Raw genomic sequence first — 19,537 nt, 5'->3', positions numbered from 1 at the left:
AGATGAATTGGAGTCACACATACTTTTCTGCCTGTGCTGGCTTCAACTTATAATCCTGAGTAGCTCGGATTATAGGCATGAGGCACCAGTACATGGATAAAAGAAATGATTTGACTCAGTCCTCTAAAATTCACTTTTTGGCTTTTCCTTTTACAAAAAGTAGCATGTGTCAATCACAATACTGTGTTTTCTCCCACTCTCACACTTTGCAAGACTTTACAGCAAAATAAATTCTCCCATTTACATATATGCAAATATTGAGCTCTTTCAAGCACATAACTTTTCGTCTGCCTTTATTAAGGCGCACTTGCCAAATTTGGTTTTTAGGCCTCAGTAGAATATTGGTGAATCTATTTGAATGGGAGCATCACACAGAGCCAAGTACAATGAACCCAGTGGCTATTTGGCTTTGAGATTTTCTTGAAAACACGACCATACTTCAGTCATCTCTAAAGGTAGCCCTTAGCAATTAGTTTGTGCTCAGTAAATGTTTTTAAAAGAATCATTCTTATTGGGCTGGAGAGATGCTCTTCAACCCAAAGATCTAAAAGGACCCCAGACTCTCCCTGCCTACTCTCCTAGCTACTTTGGAGGCTGAGATTTGATAACTGAAGTTTGAAACCAGTCTCCACAGGAAAATGCCTGAGACTCATATCAGTGATTAACCAGGAAAAAGCCAGAAGTAGAGCTGTGGTTCAGGTGCTAGAGTGTCAGCCTTGAGCAAAGGTATAGTGCCAAGAGCTTGAGTTTAAACCCCAATAACAACAACACACACACACACACACACACACACACACACTCTTACACAAGTCCAACTTGGCCCAATTACCATATGTCTTGGGTCTTTCATGTCCCACTTGTAGTATAAGTTCTATCCCTTTCCTTTAAACTTCCTCTTCCCGACTCTAACCTTGTTTCCTCATTCAAAAAAGAACGTGGGTGTTAGTTCTCTTAGCAGGATGGGGGAAAGGTTCCATGGTTATAGTCACCTTATGAATCCCAAACCTAAAATAAGGCAAAAGTCAAATCAACCACTAAATAATCGTCTCTCACAGAAAAGGACAAGGCCCCAGGACAGCCAGACCCATGTCATGTGCGCTCTGCTCTCTGCCCTCTTTCTTCCTCCTCACTTGGCCTAGGCCCCTCTGCTCACTGGTTATTTCCTTCCACTGACCAGTTTCCTACATGGTGTCATCTACCACCACCACAGCCATTCAGAACACACTGGCAGACAGAAGTGTTAGCGCGTGAAAGAGCTAACTGGTGCAGTTTCTATGAGAATTGACACAATTTCTTACCTTTCAGGTATTTTTCTTGGTCTCTTTCAAACTGCCATTTTTCCTTCATTGCATCTTCCACATCCTCTCTTGTTACCGCTGACGATCTCGCCACCTTCTCCTCTGTCAGTTCCTTTAGTATATTTCTCAAGTGCCATAGCTGCTCTTCCTTCAAGTGACGGTTCTGTCACAAAAACCCAAGCAGGGAATGACTGCTAACCTACACATGCTGCTTTCTGCACTGGAGGCCCACACAGGCTTGCAAAGGGGAAACAAGGTGTTACATATAACATACAATCATACTTCCGAGAGCTTACACAACCACCAGGCATAAAGTTACTTATTAAAGTTGTGCTATGCGTCTATCACACCATACAGGCTAAACATTGAAGTCAGTTGTTCCAGTCTCCCATCAACACTGTTCTTTTCTAACTTGAGCCAGGCTGGATTCTGGGCACAAGGATTATTATCAGGCAGCAAAATGGAAAAGTACTGATTTGGTAGAACTTATTTTTAGTTTTCTCACAAATTGTTTTTGTTTTTTGGCAGTCCTCAAGGTCTGGGCACTGTCCTTGAGCTTTTTCAAGTAGGTTAGTACTTGAGCCACAGCACCACTTCTGGCTTTTTCTGTGTACTAAGGGCTTCAATGCATACTAGGCAAGCACTCTACCATTAGGCCACACTCCTGGCCCGATTAACTGTCTTTCTAAAGGTTTTTTAACGGTTATTATTCAAGATTTCACATTTAAATTCAACACCCTTCTATCTTTCGGAACTGCTTATTTAATCAACATGATGTTTATGAATCCCATGCAAATCTGCCCTAAAATAAATACTAAAGTGAATCCTTCACAATGAAGGAAAAGACACCAAAAGAGTAACAAAACAGGCATATGTGAAAGTTAGAATGGGGCTTGTGGGAGAATGGGGGTTTTCTCTCTCCTTATCAGTGTGTTTGATCATAGCATCCTAGTAGCTGGAAACAGTACCTCACTGTGCTTATGAGCTGACTTTCCCTGGTAAATAATTTAAGTGGAGCATCTTTCTATGTCCTTGTTTAGCCATCTGTATATCTTCTTCCGAAAGTGTCTATTTGCTGCTAAACTGACTTTTGAAAAAAGTATATAAGCAATTCAGCAATTTACTGGAGGAGAAACAGCTTTAGCAATCAGCAGTGCTGGGACAACTGGGTACCTGTAGGCAAAAAAAAAAACCGACACATTGACATGAGACTCACTTCCTACAAAAACTAACTCAGAGTGGATCATGATTTCAGTGAAAAAGATGGATTTACCATACTTCAAAATAAAATATAGGAGAAAAGTCTTTGAAATTTAGAGCTGAACAAAATGTTCCTAAACTCAACATTCAAAGAATGATCCAAAACAGTCATGAAGAACCCAAAGTATGATCTAAAAAGATAAAAAAAGGAAAAAAAGGTACACTAGACTCCAAAAAAAAATCCCTTCATGAAGATAAAGACAAGTTAAAGAGAGAAAATATTTGAAAATACCTTTCTAACAGTGGACTAGCATTTAGAAGTGCAAGGTCCTGAGTTTAAATACCAGTGTCACAAAAAAACAATTGGCAAAAGATATGAAAATAAAGATCACGAAAAAGGATATATGTGTGGTGAATGAGCACAGGAATGATGTTACATCATTACTCGTTACAGAAATAAAAATGAAAGCTTCAATAAGATACCACTCATACCTAGCAGAGTGGCTGAAGTAAAAATGACCTCACCAAATCCTGGTGAACATGAAGAGGAACTGGATCGGTGACATTTCAGCCTGCCATGGAAGTGATTCAGTCAGCCAGGGGCGGTGGTGTACACCCCAAATTCCACCCCAGGAGAGGTGATATAGTAAGAGGTTTGCTAATTCCAGTCCTGCAAACCATCAAAGAGCACACACAAAAAAGTAAAATTGAAAAACAATGGTTCAATCTGGTCCAAAGAACATCTCAGTAGTTTCTTAAATACACAAACATGGGAAACCCTGAGTATTTAGGCCAAAGAAATGAAGGCTTAATTCCCGTAAGTACCTGGGCATGAATGCTTGTGTTAGCGTTATGTGTTATACTGTCTGGAAACAACTCAGGAGTCTTCGAAGTGAATGTCTAAACAAACTAAAGAACTTCCAAATCATCAGTAATAAAACAGAGCCAGCTACCAGCAGAGATACACAGAACAACGTCGATAAAGCTCCAGCCATTGGTGTAAAACGCTTGAAATAAGAGAATGCAAATGTTAAACGTTGGGAGGGATGTGAGTGGTGAGTTGAAAGCAACACAGGAATTGCTCACAATAAGCAACACTCTGGTCAAGATACTACTAGTTGAGATACTGCATTTTACTCTTGTAATATGTCATGGCAAGTTAGGTAAGGGCTGTAAGGATCACTCTGTGTATTGTTTCTTATAACGTTAATTTATAATTATCTCACAATAAAAAGTTTAAAAATGGCCAATCACTATTAGCAACTAAAAATACAAAATATATTACTTTTAACCATTCCTCATATACTGCACTGTATTGAAGAAATGGATACTTATTTTATCTGCATATTTAACAAATGGAATTACTTTAGGCTCATATTTTTATAAGTAAAATCTCTAGAAAAATTGTAATGAAAATATCATTTGCTAGACTACTGTACTTCACTGCTGAGACTTTTTTCCAAATACAGACTTTTTACTTACTTTTAGAAGTGGAAAATTATCATATAAGTTTTGAATAAAAAATGAACAAATCTGCTTTTCGTTTAAGTTTTGTAATGTAACATTGTAAATGTAATGTAAATTTTGATTCCAGCACCAAACATTTTACAAATATATGTATAAGCATAAGCAATACCCTGGGTTCAAAAAAAAAAAGACAAAAGCAAGAGAGGAGGAGAGAGAGGAGGAGGAGCAAGATGATAATGACAGAAGATAAACTTTCATTAACATTACTGAAGTAACAGAACCATTAGTACCCTTTTGCCTCACATGTCCAAAGAAATGACATCTATTCCAAACTTTAAAGAAGATAATATCCTTGGGTATATTTCATTGTGTCATATTTTGTCTTTTTTTTTTTTCCTTCCTTCCTTCCTTCCTTCCTTCCTTCCTTCCTTCCTTCCTTCCTTCCTTCCTTCCTTCCTTCCTTCCTTCCTTCCTTCCTCCTCCTCCTTCTTCTTCCTCTCTCTCTCTCTCTCTCTCTCTCTCTCTCCCTCTCTCTCTCTCTCTCTCTCTCTCTCTCTCTCTCTCTTTTTCTCTCTCCCCGCCCCCTTGCTTTCTCTGTCTTTCACTGCCCGTGAGCTTCTTTATGCTCAAGGCTAGCACTCTACCACTTTCAGCCTCAGCACCACTTCTGGCTTTTTCTTTTATTTGTGATAGCTTTTTCTTTTTTCTTTCTTTTTTTTGGGGGGGGGGAGGGGCAGTCCTGGGCCTTGAACTCAAGGGCTTGGGCCACTACCCTTGGACTTTCTCAAGGCTAGAGCTCTACCACCTGAGCCATAGCACCATTTCTGGCTTTTTTCTATGTATGTGGTACCAAGGAATCGAACCTAGGCCTTCATGCATATAGGCAAGCACTCTACCACTAGATCAAACTCCTGGCCCAGCTTTTTCTTTTGTGATACTGAGAAATTGAATCTAGGGATTCATGCATGCTACACAAGCACTCTACCACTAAGCCACATTCCTAGCATCTCCCTCCCCCTTCCTCCTCTCTTTCATTCCTCCCTCCCTCCCTCCCTTCCTTCCTTCCTTCCTTCCTTCCTTCCTTCCTTCCTTCCTTTCATTTTTGTTTTTAATGCCAGTTCTGGGGTTTGAACTCAGGTCTTTGAGCTCTCACTTGGCTTCTTTGCTCAAGGCTAGTGCTCCACCACTGGAACTGCCCCTTCAGGACTTTTGCTGGATAAATGAAAATAAAGAGTCTCCCGGGTTTGATTTGAATCATGAACTTCAGGTCTTAGCTCCGTGAGTAGGTAGGAATACAGATGTGAACCACCTGTGCCCAGCTATAATTTACAGTTTTTAAAAGTATGTATCTACATGTTTAATGACTAAAAGAACATTTTTACTTACTCTGTTATTATACTTTTGGTTCTTATCTCTAAGCCTCTTTATTTGAGATACCAGTCGATCTAGTGTATTTTCCTTTATTTCACGTCTGAGAATAAATGAAGCTGTGTTACATTTATTTACTTTAGGAAAAATTAGACCAAAATTAAAAATTATAAACTAAGTTGTTTGAATTCAATCAAATTGTTAACTGCATTACAATAGTCCATTTTGGGGATAAGAACCTTTCATAAGAGAATTTGTGTCTTGTTCTATTTAATTCATTAAAAAATGTTAGACAACTTCAAGCTTAAAAAAAATCCCTACTGGTGTTTTTTTTTAATGGTGTAAATTTATTTTAAAGAAGAAAATAAAAATATTTTGATGTTTCAATACATGAATGGTTGGATAATGTTTAAACTGAGATAAATATATCTGTCTCCTCAAATATTTATCTTTTCACTCAATGGTGGAAGCATTTAAAATCCATTCTTTTTGTGTTCTGAAATGCATGGGTTAGTCTCTTTCTTTGTATAATTTAGTAATAATAGGTAAATTAGGATAGCTAAATTGCTTTCAACAGTAGAATATAATGATTATGTAGTAGCTGAGAAATTAGCCTATAATCTCTACTATATTTTTTCATATTTTTATTGTAATTATTAGAAGGGTTACATTATATACACCAGATAGAAGGTGCATTACTTCACAAATATTGTTACCCTTTCTCATGTCCCCATTTCCCTCCTCCCACCCCCACCCCTCATCTCGTTTTCCCTCCTTCCCTATCCTATTTCAAATAACCAAATAAACATATATACAATATGTCAGATAACAAGGTAAAATACTGTAACCATATGAGATAACCAAGGGACAGGCAAAAGAGATGAGAGATAACATAGTACATTAAGGACAACAATCACGCATTATATGGCTTTTGTTTCTATATCCTGGAGGTCCTTTCATTTAGTGTCATACTATATGGCCTTATGTATCTAGGTTTTGCTCTATCCTACTGGTATTTTATAGTAGTAAAATTTTATATTTTCCACCTATCTATGTATGAGTAATTCAGCTTAAAGGAAATCTGAAAAGGGAAGACAAAAAACAAGAGCTCTCTAAGTATTTTAATAGAGATACTTTAAATAGTTTCTAGAATTTCTAAAAAAAAATTCAGATAAAATAACAAATAGAGCAAAAATTTTATGAGCAAACATATCTTACACTTCTAAGGTAATCATTGAACCAGTACCTATTAGTTCAAGCTAATTACTGTACAGTCTCTTCTAAAAATAGCAGCTTCTTTTATTTTATTTTACTTTTTTTGTCAGTCCTGGGGCTTGAACTCAGGGCCTGGCACTGGCCTTGAGCTTGAGTCACAGCACCACTTCTGCCTTTTTCTATATATGTGGTACCAAGGAATCAAACCCAGGGCTTTGTGCATGCTAGGAAAGCACTCTACCACTAGGCCACACTCTTGACCCCAATAGAAACTCCCCTCTCTCACTCCACCTGAGGACAAAAGACATTTAACCTTGACAGCATCTGCTGATCATTTGTAGAGATGAGATAGAAAACAATAAAGAATTTGAGGCGCACTCTTGGATGGCTATTTGAAATATTAGCCTATTTTTTTTTTTATCATTTTAAGCCTGACACTGAAATAGAGCCATAGAAATAGCTTTGCCTAAACTTCTTGTTCATTTAAAAACAAAGCCAGGGGCTGGGAGTTTGGCCTAGTGGTAGAGTGCTTGCCTAGCATGCACGAAGCCCTGGGTTCGATTCCTCAGTACCACATTCACAGAAAAAGCCAGAATGGTGATGTGGCTCAAGTGGTAGAGCACTAGCCTTGAGAAAGCTCAGGGATATCAGGCACAGTGCTCAGGCCTTGACTTCAATCCCAGGACTGACAAAACAACAACAACAACAAAAAAAACCTAAAATTGTAACACATCCGGTGTAATAAACAAAGGAGTGGTTAAAGCATGAGGAACTCTGGTTTTACTCTGGGTCTTTGGGGCTGCTTGCCCGCATTTTCACAGGCAAGCTCATTCCCAGTGCATAAAGCACCAAGCTTGGGAGATTTGCCTGGCTAGGTGAATGCTTCTCATGGATTCTTGTTGACTCTTAATTTGACATGCATATTTTTGGCCTGGCCTCCAAAGTATCATTTATGTCTGTGACCTTGTATTTATATGTGTGTGTGTGTGTGTGTGCGTGCGAACACGCGCACATTCTGATACTGGGGCTTAAACTCAGGGCCTAGGTATTGTTCCTTGGCTTTTCAGTCAAATATGGCACTCTACTACTTGAGTCACAGCTCCACTTCTAGCTTTGTGGTAGTTAACTGAAAATGAGAGTCTCATAGACTTTCCTGCCTTGGCTGGCTTTCCATTAACTGCCTAAGGGTACTTAAACTGAGGTCTTGTCTTACCACTCTAAATAAGATTAAAGGAGGTTAGTGATTTATTTTCTGACTACTGTTTCCTTTGGCCAGCACTGTTTTGAGCACTGGAGAGACAGTTTAGAACACCATTCTTACCTTCTGAGAGTACCATTTACTGCCCTATGACAAAGGAAACACACCAACGGACGATTTCCACACTGTGATCAATATTATGGGGAAAACATCAGACCATGAGGATAGTAAACTGAAGAGACTATGACAGCAGTGGGCGCCACACAGATTTAAGAATATGCCTATAGGTAAATAGAAATCATCTCAGACAGGATCTCACTAACTCCTTCTCCTCCCCCACCCCTTCCCCATTTTCCCAGTTAGGGAAAAATGATCCAGAGCTTTGTCTCTTGTTTACTTGGCAGTGAGCAAGTTCACCATGCATGGAGTCCGCCGACTTGGGAGATTCTTAGAGGCCCTCTTGTGGTGCTCCTGGGAACTGCAAGTGTAGCTTCGCTGGGTCTGTCTCTAGAATAGATGTCTACCTTTTTTCTTTTGTCAGTTGTGGGACTTGAAATCTGGGCCTATGTGCTGTCCCTGAGCTCTTCAGCTCCAGGCTAGCGCTGTAACACTGGTGCCCACCTTTCTAGAGGTCATGCAGAGATGGATTCACCAGTAAGCTTTGGAGCTTCAAAATGCCATGCTCTTAGCCACTATACGTAATTCAAGTCTTACCCTTCTTTATACCCTTTGATGTCTTACCCAGAGGTTTCTTAGTACCCTCATGTACCCATGGCTCCCTGAGTGCTGAAACAACGGGTGTATATATAAACCTGTTTTAACCTGGCTTGAAATGGATATAGCACTATTCTAAAGCCCTGTGTTGGCAATCCAGTAATTGTTAGTAACGTGACATCCTCATACCCCTTCCTTTTCCATATTATGATTACACTGAAATTTTGAGGAAGGAAAACAAACTTGAGAAGTGGAGGTATGGCTCAATGGTAGAGGACCAACCATGAATGAAAGAAAGCTAAGTGAGAGATGCCCTGAGTTTAAGCCCCAGTACTGAACAAACAAAAAGGAAAACACATTTGAATTTCAACAAAAACTCTCCTTTCATCTGTGTGTGTATATGTGCGTGTATGTGTGAGTGTATGAGTGTGTGTGTGTGTGTGTGTGTGTGTGTGTGTGTGTGTGTGTATAAGTATGTTTATTGGTACTGAGGTTTGAACTTTAGACCCTGTGGTCTCTCTTAGCTTTTCCCTTCAAAGCTATCTCTCTACTCCTTGCTTTTTGCTGGTTAATTGGAGATAAGTGCCTAGTGGATTTTTCTGTCTGGGCTGGATTCACACTGTGATCCTCAGATTTCAGTCTTCTGAGCAGCTAGAATTATAGGTGCTGCCAGCTTTATCTGTAATTGCTTTGTTTTTTTTTTAAACACATAACCATATTCAAAAATCTGTCCTGTTGCAAACCACAGCGGGTGCCTTATCCCACTGCAGCCAGGAGCAATGCAGAGGTGGAGACCGGACCCTGAAGATAGTTTTAGGGTACCAGTGGGCCTGGACCTATTGCTGGTGGCAGACTCTCAAGGTCTCATTAACAGGGCATTTATTGATTATCGAACAGGGGAGTAATCTTTGAAGTTATAGATACAGATGAATGATACAAACTCAGGATGAGTGATTCCTTATCTTAGGAAATGGAGGTAGACAGCAAACAACCACAATCTATTTAGGCCTTCTCCTGACTCCAACAGTCCAAGGAGATTTGGATTCTGATTAACTCACATTTAGGGCAATATCTCAGGTCTCTGTAATGCTAAGAGTAATTCAGGCCATTCCCAGCTTTCTGGGAATCAGAGAATGATATTCCAATTCTCTTTTAGACCTTATGGCTCAGCGTTTACAGGTTCCCACACTGTCCTGATATCTTTTTATATTTTTATTTTTGGTTGGTCATGGGGCTTGAACTCTGGGCCTGGGCTTGGGCTCTGGGCCTAGGCGCTGTCCCTGAGCTCCCCAGCTCAAGGCTAGTGCTTTGTCACTTTGAGCAACAGTGCCACTTCTGGTTTTCTGGTGGTTAACTGGAGATGAGAGTCTCATGGATTTTCCTGCCCAGGCTGGCTTTGAACTGCGATCCACAGATCTAAGCCTCCTGAATAGCTAAGGATTACTGGCATGAGCCACCAACTCCTGGCCAATATCTTTATTTACTTCCATTATAGAATGTTGAGGAGGAAACAAATATAAAGGAGAAAATTAAAACTACAGTGGCTTAGAGGCCATCCCTTTATAGGTTTAGCAGGGGCATTGGGTATGTGGAATTAGCAGGTCAAAAGGTGGAATTTCTTTACTGTTATGATTACTGCGAATGTTTTCAGAATGTTGGAACAATTTATGTTCACTGGTATGTTTTTTAAGTACCTGTTTTATGAAATTTTGCATTGCTATTAGAAAAATATTATGTCATCCACAAGGAAATGATGGACCTAGAACAAGTCATGTCCAGTGAAGTAAGCCAAGCTCAGAGAGACAAATGGCATGTTTTCGTTCATGTGTTGAAGCTAGAGCTAAAATACACAGGGACCTGGCAAATTATACAGCATTCTAGGCTTTCACACACACTGAGATTAAAGGATGATATTCTTAGGAGAACACGAAGGCACAATGCCTATGCACATTTGCTCACATAAAATAATATTTATCACAAAGTATCTCTTTTGAGGCAGGCATTTCACCAGTGTACTGTAGGAATATTTCCTATACTGATAAGCAAAGCTAGATCTTTTTATTTTCATGAATGTGATTGTGCTCTGACAAGAGCTAACAATATTTACTCAAGAAAGAAACTCTGAGCTCACACTGTATACCAGACTCTGCTAGGTATTAGAAATACAAAAAGGTTAAATGAGAAAATAAAAGATCTACCATAGTACAGTTTGGCCTCCAATCTGCTCCTTTTTTCTTGGCAATATGTGGATTATTCCCATGTGTCTTAGAAGTCCCCACAATGATTATATTTACATCAAACAATTGTTAAATTTCAGAACATAAACTTACTGATAGTCCAGAAACGATTCATTGATGGACATTTTGCCATTCTTTGGTTGTGTGTCTTGTACATCCTTTTTATTTGCTTTCCCTGTGTTCTCCATTCTTGTAGTTAGCTACTAAGAAATACACCTATATAAAAAAAAACACATAGGGGAAGTCGTGCTGTGGCTCAAGTGGTAGAGCACTAGCCTCGAGCGACAGTGCCCAGACCCAGAGTTCAAGCCCCACAACTAACAAAAAAAAAAAAAAAAAAAAAAGGAAAAGTGAATACATTCTGTCCGTCTACTGTTTGTTTGACTTAAGACTAAAAGGTAGAAGGGAGTTACCTGGGAAGAGGAGAGACCAGTGGCAGAAGGAGGAGGAACAAGAAATGCAGATAAATGTGATCCATATACATAGATAGAAGTCATAATGAAACCAATTAAAATGTCAGAAAAACAGAAAGAAAAAGGAAAAGAGAGTCTTACTCAGGAGACTGAGATCTGAGAATCAAGTGGTTTAAAGCTAATCTGAGCAGATACATGAGGCTTCTTATCTCCAACTACCCACCAAAAAGCAAGCCATAGAGGTATAGTTCAGGTGGTAGAGAGCTACCTTTGAGCAAAAGAGCTACGCAAGAGTTTGAGGCCCTGAGTTTAAATCCCAGCACTAACACACACACACACACACACACACACACACACACACACACACACACACACAGAAAAGGTAAAGGAAAAAGAAAAAGACTGGCCTTTCTATGCTGACTGCGCCTTGTGGCCAGATTTAGCATCAACTACAAATCTGAAACCTCAAGGATTAGTTGAATTTTCGAGTCCCATGAGTTCCATGTTTACTCCAGGTACAATGTCCCCTCTGCATTCCCACCTCCATTCTTCCATCCAGAACTTTCTGAGACTCATTCTCTTATGTATTTTGATACTTTATCCTTAGGCAAGCTCCTCTAAGAGTAAAGAAGTGATAGTGATTTTAAAAAATCATTTTATTTCCCTATATTGTTTGGCAGGGTACACAATACATGGTAGCTACTCAATGAATGTTGGTTCATGTTTTTAAAAGGAAAAACTATCACAAATTTCATCTCTCTTTTGCTTTTGGTCACACAATTTATACGCATCAAGAAATTTGGGTCTAAACAAATTAGAACTAGGCTTTTCCTAAAAGCACATTCTGAAGATGCTTTATTAGGAGGAGGCAGTGCTACGCAGGTTTGGTCAAGGCTAGTTTTGAATCCTGATCCCCAGATCTCAGCCTCCTGAGTAGCAAGGTTTACAGATAGGCCTGAACCACACTACCAAGGCCTGGCTTGAAAGTGCTTTTCAATGGGTAAGAAATTTACAAATGTAAATAACAATAATGCATTATCAACAACCACTTTTTATAAGCTATTACTTTCCTTTAAACTTAATAAAAATGATCAAAAATATATACATACATGTTCTGCCCAGAAGAATAGCCCCTCCCCTCTTCCTCTTCACCTGCCTGACAGTAGTTATTACCTGTCAATCACCTGACTGTGAGTCAGCAAAGGACCCCAGGCTCTGAGGTCACTTCCTCAACTGCTGAGGTCATTTCAGAACCACCCTGGCCCCACTTCTGACAGTTGAGAGGATACCCAGGCTCTGAAATCACTTCCATACCTGCTGTGGTCCTGTCTCCCACCTTTCCCTATAATCCAGCTCAACAGGAATCCCCTCTTTGTTTTCTAATTTTCTCTTTTTCTTTCCCCTCTGAGTGTCTCCATCTCATGTGGGCCAGTAGTTTCCTCTCCCCCCATCCCACAAATTCTTTTCTACCTGAACCATGTGGCAATTTTCTTTCAGTGAACCTTACATTGCATCTATCTATCTATCTATCTATCTATGCGTGTGTGATTTTTTTTTTGAGACAAGGTTTTGCTGTGGAGTCCAGGCTGGCCTTGAGCTTCTGACTTTCCTGACTCTGTCTTCTGAGTACTGTGATTACAGCGTGCCATTCATATCCAACACACACACACACACACACACACACACACACACACACGCACACACACACACATATATATTAGAATATATATTCTTCTTTTATTTTAAAGAAAAGCCAGCTGGGCACTAGTGACTCACGACTGCAATCCTAGCTACTCAGGAGGTTGAGAATTGAGGAGTCAGGTTCAAAGCCAGCTTGGGCAAGAAAATCTATGAGACTCTTTAACTCCAACTAATGACTAAAAGAGTCAGAAGTTGAGTGTGGCTCAAGTGGTAGAGTAGTAGCCTTTAGCCAAAAATCTCAGGGAAAGCACCAAAGAGAAATAAAGAAAAAAAGCCAAAGCTCACTGCATTTCAGTGTTTCTATTAAGCAGCAATATTTCATGGCTTTGATCTAAGTACCAAATTATACTTCTCAGAGTACAGTTTTCTAAAAGATTTTTTTTTTGCCAGTCCTAGGCTTGAGCTCAGGGCCTGAGCACTGTCCTTGGACTTTCTCAAGGCTAGAGCTCTACCACTTGAGCCTCAGCACCACTTCTGGCTTTTTTCTATGTATGTGGTACGGAGGAATCGAACCTGGGTCTTCATGCATGCTAGGCAAGCACTTAAACCACTAGGCCAAACTCCCGGCCTTTTCTAAAAGATTTTAAACTTAAATTTTTTACCACTCTCATACCCTCAAGGGCAACAGTGGTATATTGGTAGTGGGTATGGTGGGAAACACATAACCTTTGTAATTCTTTATTTAAATGGTTAGAGATGCCAGAGAGTAAGGATGATGTAGTTAGTTCTTGAACATTACTGTATTTCTCCACACAGCCCATCAATGAACACTTCAGTGGCTGGATGATGAAACAGACATGTACATGTCTTCAACCTACACTGCCACCTATGTGCATAACCTTGAAGAGGTTACTTGAGTCTTTTTGAAGTCCTTTTTCATCATCTATCAGGTGAGAACAAGAAAGATCTTATTCTAAGAGCCCTTATAAGGATGAAATCAGCTAGTATTCAAAGTAACTGGCCTCACATCTCACAAACAGAGCTTAGTAAGGGTGCCTCTTACCTCTTTCTCTTCATTTCTAACTCCAGATTGATCCTAAAATTCCAGGAAGCCATAAAGCAGAGGATGTCAGAGTACTGCCAAGTATGATGACATGTGGAAAGATCAATCAGAGGCTGTCAACCTTCATGACTGAGCTGGATCGCAAGACTGGCAGTCTACCTAAATCTCCATAGACCATTTAGTTCCACAGTGGAAAAATTTACTGAAACGGAAACATACTTCTCTCTGTACACTGCCTGAAGTCTTCCCAGCTCCAAGACCTCCTGTGAAGCTCTTTGTGTCTGAGACTTTTACAGCCAAGTATTCCATCATCCACAGATGCAAAATATACTTTGCAGTGGAAAAGCATACCAAAGACTCATAGCAAAATATAATACATTGAGGTAGTATCTTAAGCTGGCACCATGGTTCATGCCTATAATTCTGGCTAATCAGAAAGTTGAGATCTGAGGATTCTGGTTTGAAGCCAATCTTCAGGTAATTGTGACAGCCCTCTCCAATTAATCAGCAAGAGGATGGAAGGGGATGTGTGGCTCAATGGTAGAGCATTAGCCTTGAGTAAAAAACTCAAGCAAGAGATTGAGGCTCTGAGTTCAATCTGCAGTACTGGCACACAAATTAGGACAGTGTCTTAACTCAGAGAAGTACTGAGAGTAATTCAGTAAGCTCCATATTAACATATCCTCGTGATACCAACACACAGAACTATTAGCCAGGCTTGGTGCCAGTGGCTCACACCTGTAATCCTAGCTACTCAGGAGGCTTGAGATCTGAGGATCGCCGTTCAAAGCCAGCCCAGGCACAAAAGGCTGTGAGACTCTTATCTCCAATGAACCACCAGAAAACCGGAAGTGGCACTGTGGCTCAAAGTGATAGAGACTAGCCTTGAGTTAAAGAGCTCGGGGACAGTGCCCAGGCCCAGAGTTCAAGCCCCATGACTGGCACAAACAATAACAAAAAAACTATTAGCCAAGAAAAGAACTGTTCTTATTTGTTTCAGATGCACACTTGAATTTTTATGTTATTTTCTGTTTTACAATGAGAACTTTTATCCTGATGGTCACACAAAAAGATAGTGTGGACAAATGTTTCATTCGAAAATAGTGACTTACTATTCAATAATGATCTTAACTACAAAATATTTTATTTCAAAGTTAAAATAAATGTCAACATTAATCTCTGACTCATGGGGCAGAGATCAGGTTTATAATCTCCACCTGTGGCACCCATCTGGTGCTGGTGGTAAATGACCTCATCTTGCCCAATGGCCTCATTTACCTGGCTCCGAGGTTCATAATTCTCTAATGCACAATTAGTTACCTAACTGTGACTTAACCGCAAAGGATTTTAATAAAATATGAGTGCAAATATGGATTGGTTAGAGCACAAATAACTCATACATACATTATATTAGGACTTATTATTTAATACCCTTAAGGAAATTAGAAAGGCAACTGCACTGCCTGTTCTGCAATCCAGTTTTTGCAGGGAGCTAATGACAAGTACTTCAAAATGTATTCTTGTGTTTGATAACGTCCTGTGAATAGTGTAGAGTTTCATATTTTCAGTTCCTGACCAACCACAGGATTTCTTTTCTTTTCTCTTCTCTTCTTTTCTTTTCTTTTTGTGGGTCATGGGGCTTGAACTTGGCCTGGGTGTTGTCCCTGAGCTCTTCAGCTCAAGGCTACCGCCCTACCCTTGAGCCAAGCCCTACTTCCCATTTTCTAGAGGTTAATTGGAGATAAGAGTCTCAGGTCCTTTTGTACCCAGGCGGGCTTTGAACCTTGATCCTCAGATCTCAGCCTCCTGAGTAGCTAGGATTACAGGTATGAGCCACCATGCCAGGTTCAACCACAGGATTTCTATCTCTAGTAAAGATTCATAAAGTAAGGGTTATCTCCCAAGAGATGGCACTTAGAATAATCCCTAACCAAGGGTTTCCTGGTCTGTCAATGACTATAAACATGTATTTAGTGCCTGCTCTGTATGTGACACTTGATCTGGTCAATGGCTGTACCACTGAAGCAGCAAGATCTTTACACACACTGCAAAACAGTGCAAATTTAGTGAGGAGGGGAGGAACCTGTGGCTCATGCCTGTAGTCCTAGTTCTTCTGGGGGCTGAGATCTGAGGATTGCCTACAAGCTAGCTCGGGCCAGACTGGGCAGGAAAGTCCTGGAGACTCTTATCTCCAATCAGCCATCAAAGAGCCAAAAGTGGAGGTTGGCTCAAGCAGTAGAACCTGTAAGCACAAAATCTATGGACAAGGCCAAGCTCTGAGTTAAAAGTCCCAGAAAGGATACCATAAAAACCAAAGCCAGGACCAGGTGTTTGGCTCAGTGGTAGAGTGCTTGCATACCATGCACAAAACTCTGGGTTCGATTCCTTGGTTCCACATACATAGGAAAAAGTTAGAAGTGGTGCTATGGCTCAAGTGGTAGAGCTCTAGCCTTGAGAAAGCCCAAGGACAGTGCTCAGGCCCTGAGTTCAAGCCCTGGGACTGGGGAAAAAAAAAACAATAAAAACCTAAAAACCATGCAGTAACTGACATATGACCCCTCTTTTGTGTTTTTTCTTGTCCAGCTCTGGACACTAAACTTACATTCCACAATCAGGGTAGATGAGCAGTCTAGGATCAAAAGCTTTAGGTATCCAGCCTTTCATCAAAATGAATGCTCATAAATACATACTTCATTTGAATGACTCATTTATAAGGAAAGCATTTCTTTGTCTTCCAGTCAGTCACCCTATATGCTAATACTGTTGTATATACCCTAACTCTGGTAAGCAAAATCACTTTTAATCATACATTTCCACTTTTGCTAGGAACTCTTTTAAATTTTTTTGGCTGGTTTTGGGGCACTGTCTGTGCACAGGTTTTGCTCAAGGCTAGCATTCTGCCACTTGAGCCACAGCACCACTTGCAGCTTTTTCTGTGTATGTGGTACCGAGGATTTGAACCCAGGGCTTCATGCATGCTAGAGTACCACTGGGCTACACTTCTGGCTGAGGAACATTTTTTTTTTAACTTACAAAAAAGTTTATTTTGGCTCACTAGAATGCATTCTAATTCATTAGCAATATATTCTCTAGCAAGTTCATAAACTTTCTGAACATATCTAGTGTGTGTGTGTGTGTGTGTGTGTGTGTGTGTGTGTGTGTGTGTGTGTGTCCTGCAGCTTGAACTCAGGGTTTGGGCAATATCCTTTAGCTTTTTTGCTGAGGTTGGTGAACTACCACTTGAGCTACAGCTCCACTTCTGGCTTTTTCCTGGTCAATTGTAGATAAGTATCTTGCAGATTTTCCTTCCTTCCTTCCTTCCTTCCTTCCTTCCTTCCTTCCTTCCTTCCTTCCTTCCTTCCTCCCTCCCTCCCTCCCTCCCTCCCTTCCTCCCTTCCTTCCTTCCTTCCCTCCCTCTCCTCCTTTCATCCTTCCTTCCTTCCTTCCTTGTCCTGGGGCTTGAAATGAGGGCCTGGACACTGTCCTTGAACACTTTTTGCTCAAGGCTAGCACTCTGCCATTTGAGCCTCAGTGCCATTTCCTGTGTATGTGGTACCAAGGAATCAAACCCAGGGCTTTGTGCATGCTAGGTGAGCACACTACCACTAGGCCACACTCCTGTCCCTCTTGCAGATTTTTCTTGCCCAGGCTGGCTTCAAACTGATTCTCAGACCTCAGCCTCCAGATGTGAGCCACTAGTGCCCGACCTCAGCAAGTTATTCTTTAAGTGGAGTCATTTAAAACCTTCTAGATTGGGCCTGGAGTTTGGCTTAGTGGTAGAGTGCTTGCCTAGCATGGGTTTGATTCCTCAGTACCACATACACAGAAAAAGGCCAGAAGTGGTACTGTAACTCCAGTGGTAGAGCTCTAGCCCAGGGACAGTGCTCAGGCCTTGAGTTCAAGGCCCAGGACTGGAAAAAAAAAAAAAAGAAAGAAAGAAAATACAAAACCTTCTGGAAGTGATAATCACCTAACGTTTAAGAATTTTTCAACTATCTTTTTATATATACAAATTATGTGTACATAGTTGCAAAGTGTTAAAATGTAAACTTCATCCAGTTTGGAGAAATCATGTTAAAACTATACATTAAAACTTAGCTATTTAAAATTTGTGGATGAATGACATTTTCAACTAGCATTTGGATGACCGATAATGTGTCATTACATTAACTTTTTTTTTTTTTTTTGGTGGGTCATGGGGCTTGAACTCTGGCCTGGGCGCTGTCCCTGATAACATGTATTTTCTTTACCAATGCAAATCTTTTAGTCACTAGCACATTTCTGTACTGCTATTCCTAGTTATTCTAGATTCTTTCACTGGTCCACCTTCTGGTTCAGAATTACTGATAACAAATAGTTTGAAATGAAATACATTACCTCACAGATGCCGGGAAGGGAATAGTACCTCACCCTAAACTATGATTTCTTCTTTTCCTTTCTTTTGTGGAGCATACATATCTACAATAAAGTCTACCAAGGCAAAGTTGACTAATAGCAGGCAAACAGATTACACACAATGATACTAAAATAGAACAATTCCAAAATGTTTCAACCATAGTTAAGCAGGGTGCCTAGCTACTCCACGAGATCTGAGGATCCAGGTTAGGAGCGAGGCGGGGCAGGAACATCCAAATACTCGCTTAAAAACTGGAAGTGGAGCCGTGGCTCAAAGAAAGGGTAGAATGCTAGCCTCGAGCAAAAAAGCTCAGGCCCCGAATTCAAGCCCCACGATCGACATGCCCCCCTCCAACCAAAGTTATTTAGAATCTAAAGTTACAGAACTTTCCGTTTGTGGCAGGCCTCAGTGGAGGAAGCCAGCCCCGCCGGGACGGGGTCCACAGGCAGAGCCGCTGCCCTGAGCTCGAGGCTCCGCCACGAACCTGCAAGCGCGGTGGGACCTGGGGGGCAGCGGGGCCCGGACCTAAGGATTCCGCTCCGATCACCTCCGCCGCTCCCGGGGTCCGCCCGGCAGGGGAGAGGGCCGAGAGTGCGCCGCGGGGACTCCCACCGGCGACGGGGGAGGACACCCCAACACGCGACCCCCGCTCATGAGGGAAGGAGGAGGGAAGACAGAGCCAGGGGGCGGGGCCAGAGTCAGGGGCGGGGCGGGGCCAGACCAGGGGGCGGGGACTCCCAACGGCCAGGGGCGGAGCACACCCCAACACGCGACCCCCGCCCATGAGGGAAGGGGGGGGGAAGACAGAGCCAGGGGGCGGGGCCAGAGCCAGGGGCGGGGCGGGGCCAGACCAGGGGGCGGGGACTCCCAACGGCCAGGGGCGGAGCACACCCCAACACGCGACCCCTGCCCACGGGGGACGGGGAGAGAAGGGACAGGGGGCGGGGCCAAGGCAGGGGGCGGAGACTCCCAACGTCCACGGGCGGAGGACACTCCAACACGCGACACTCCCTGCCCCCCTCCACACGGGTGGAGGGGTGGGGAGTGAGAGCAAGGACAGGGGCGGGGCCAGAGCTTGGGGCGGGGCCATGGCAGGGCAGGGGGCGGGGACTCCCAACGGTGGAGGACACCCCAACATGCGACCCCAGCCCACGTGTGGAGGGGGGGGAAGAAGGAGAGCAGGGACAGGGGGCGGGGCCAGAGCCTGTGGGGGGGCCAGGCCGGAGCAGGGGCCAGAGCGGACCAGGATGGGGGGGCTACCCCCGCCGGAGGAAAAGGCGGGGCCAAAGTAGGGGGCGGGATGGGGCGGAGCGGGGGCGGGGCAGGC

General features: G+C 42.0%; 1 protein-coding gene across 5 annotated transcripts in view; it reads right to left on the bottom strand.

The window, feature by feature from the left end:
* Ccdc83 (coiled-coil domain containing 83) overlaps positions 1-18,818 on the bottom strand; it is a 36,378-nt gene extending 17,560 nt beyond the window's left edge. For 2 of the 5 annotated variants that reach the window (XM_090348560.1, XM_090348564.1), the window contains exons 1-4: positions 18,695-18,781; positions 10,791-10,913; positions 5,352-5,436; positions 1,299-1,461 (exon numbers count right to left, since the gene is read on the bottom strand). In XM_090348560.1, the coding sequence (XP_090204686.1) occupies positions 1,299-1,461; positions 5,352-5,436; positions 10,791-10,885 (343 nt within the window). In that variant the 5' untranslated portion in view covers positions 10,886-10,913; positions 18,695-18,781. Of the gene's footprint in view, positions 1-1,298; positions 1,462-5,351; positions 5,437-10,790; positions 10,914-18,191; positions 18,240-18,596; positions 18,657-18,694 lie in introns of those variants that run through there. The other 3 variants (XM_090348561.1, XM_090348562.1, XM_090348563.1) reach the window with 3 other exon arrangements.
* Positions 18,819-19,537: the final 719 nt, after the last annotated feature.

The sequence above is a fragment of the Megascapheus bottae genome, chromosome 16 (assembly GCF_031878675.1).
Source record: "Megascapheus bottae isolate mThoBot1 chromosome 16, mThoBot2.hap1, whole genome shotgun sequence".
Lineage (NCBI taxonomy): Eukaryota > Metazoa > Chordata > Mammalia > Rodentia > Geomyidae > Megascapheus > Megascapheus bottae.
Note: the sequence above shows the minus strand (reverse complement) of the source record. Positions and strands in the feature narration are given on the sequence as shown.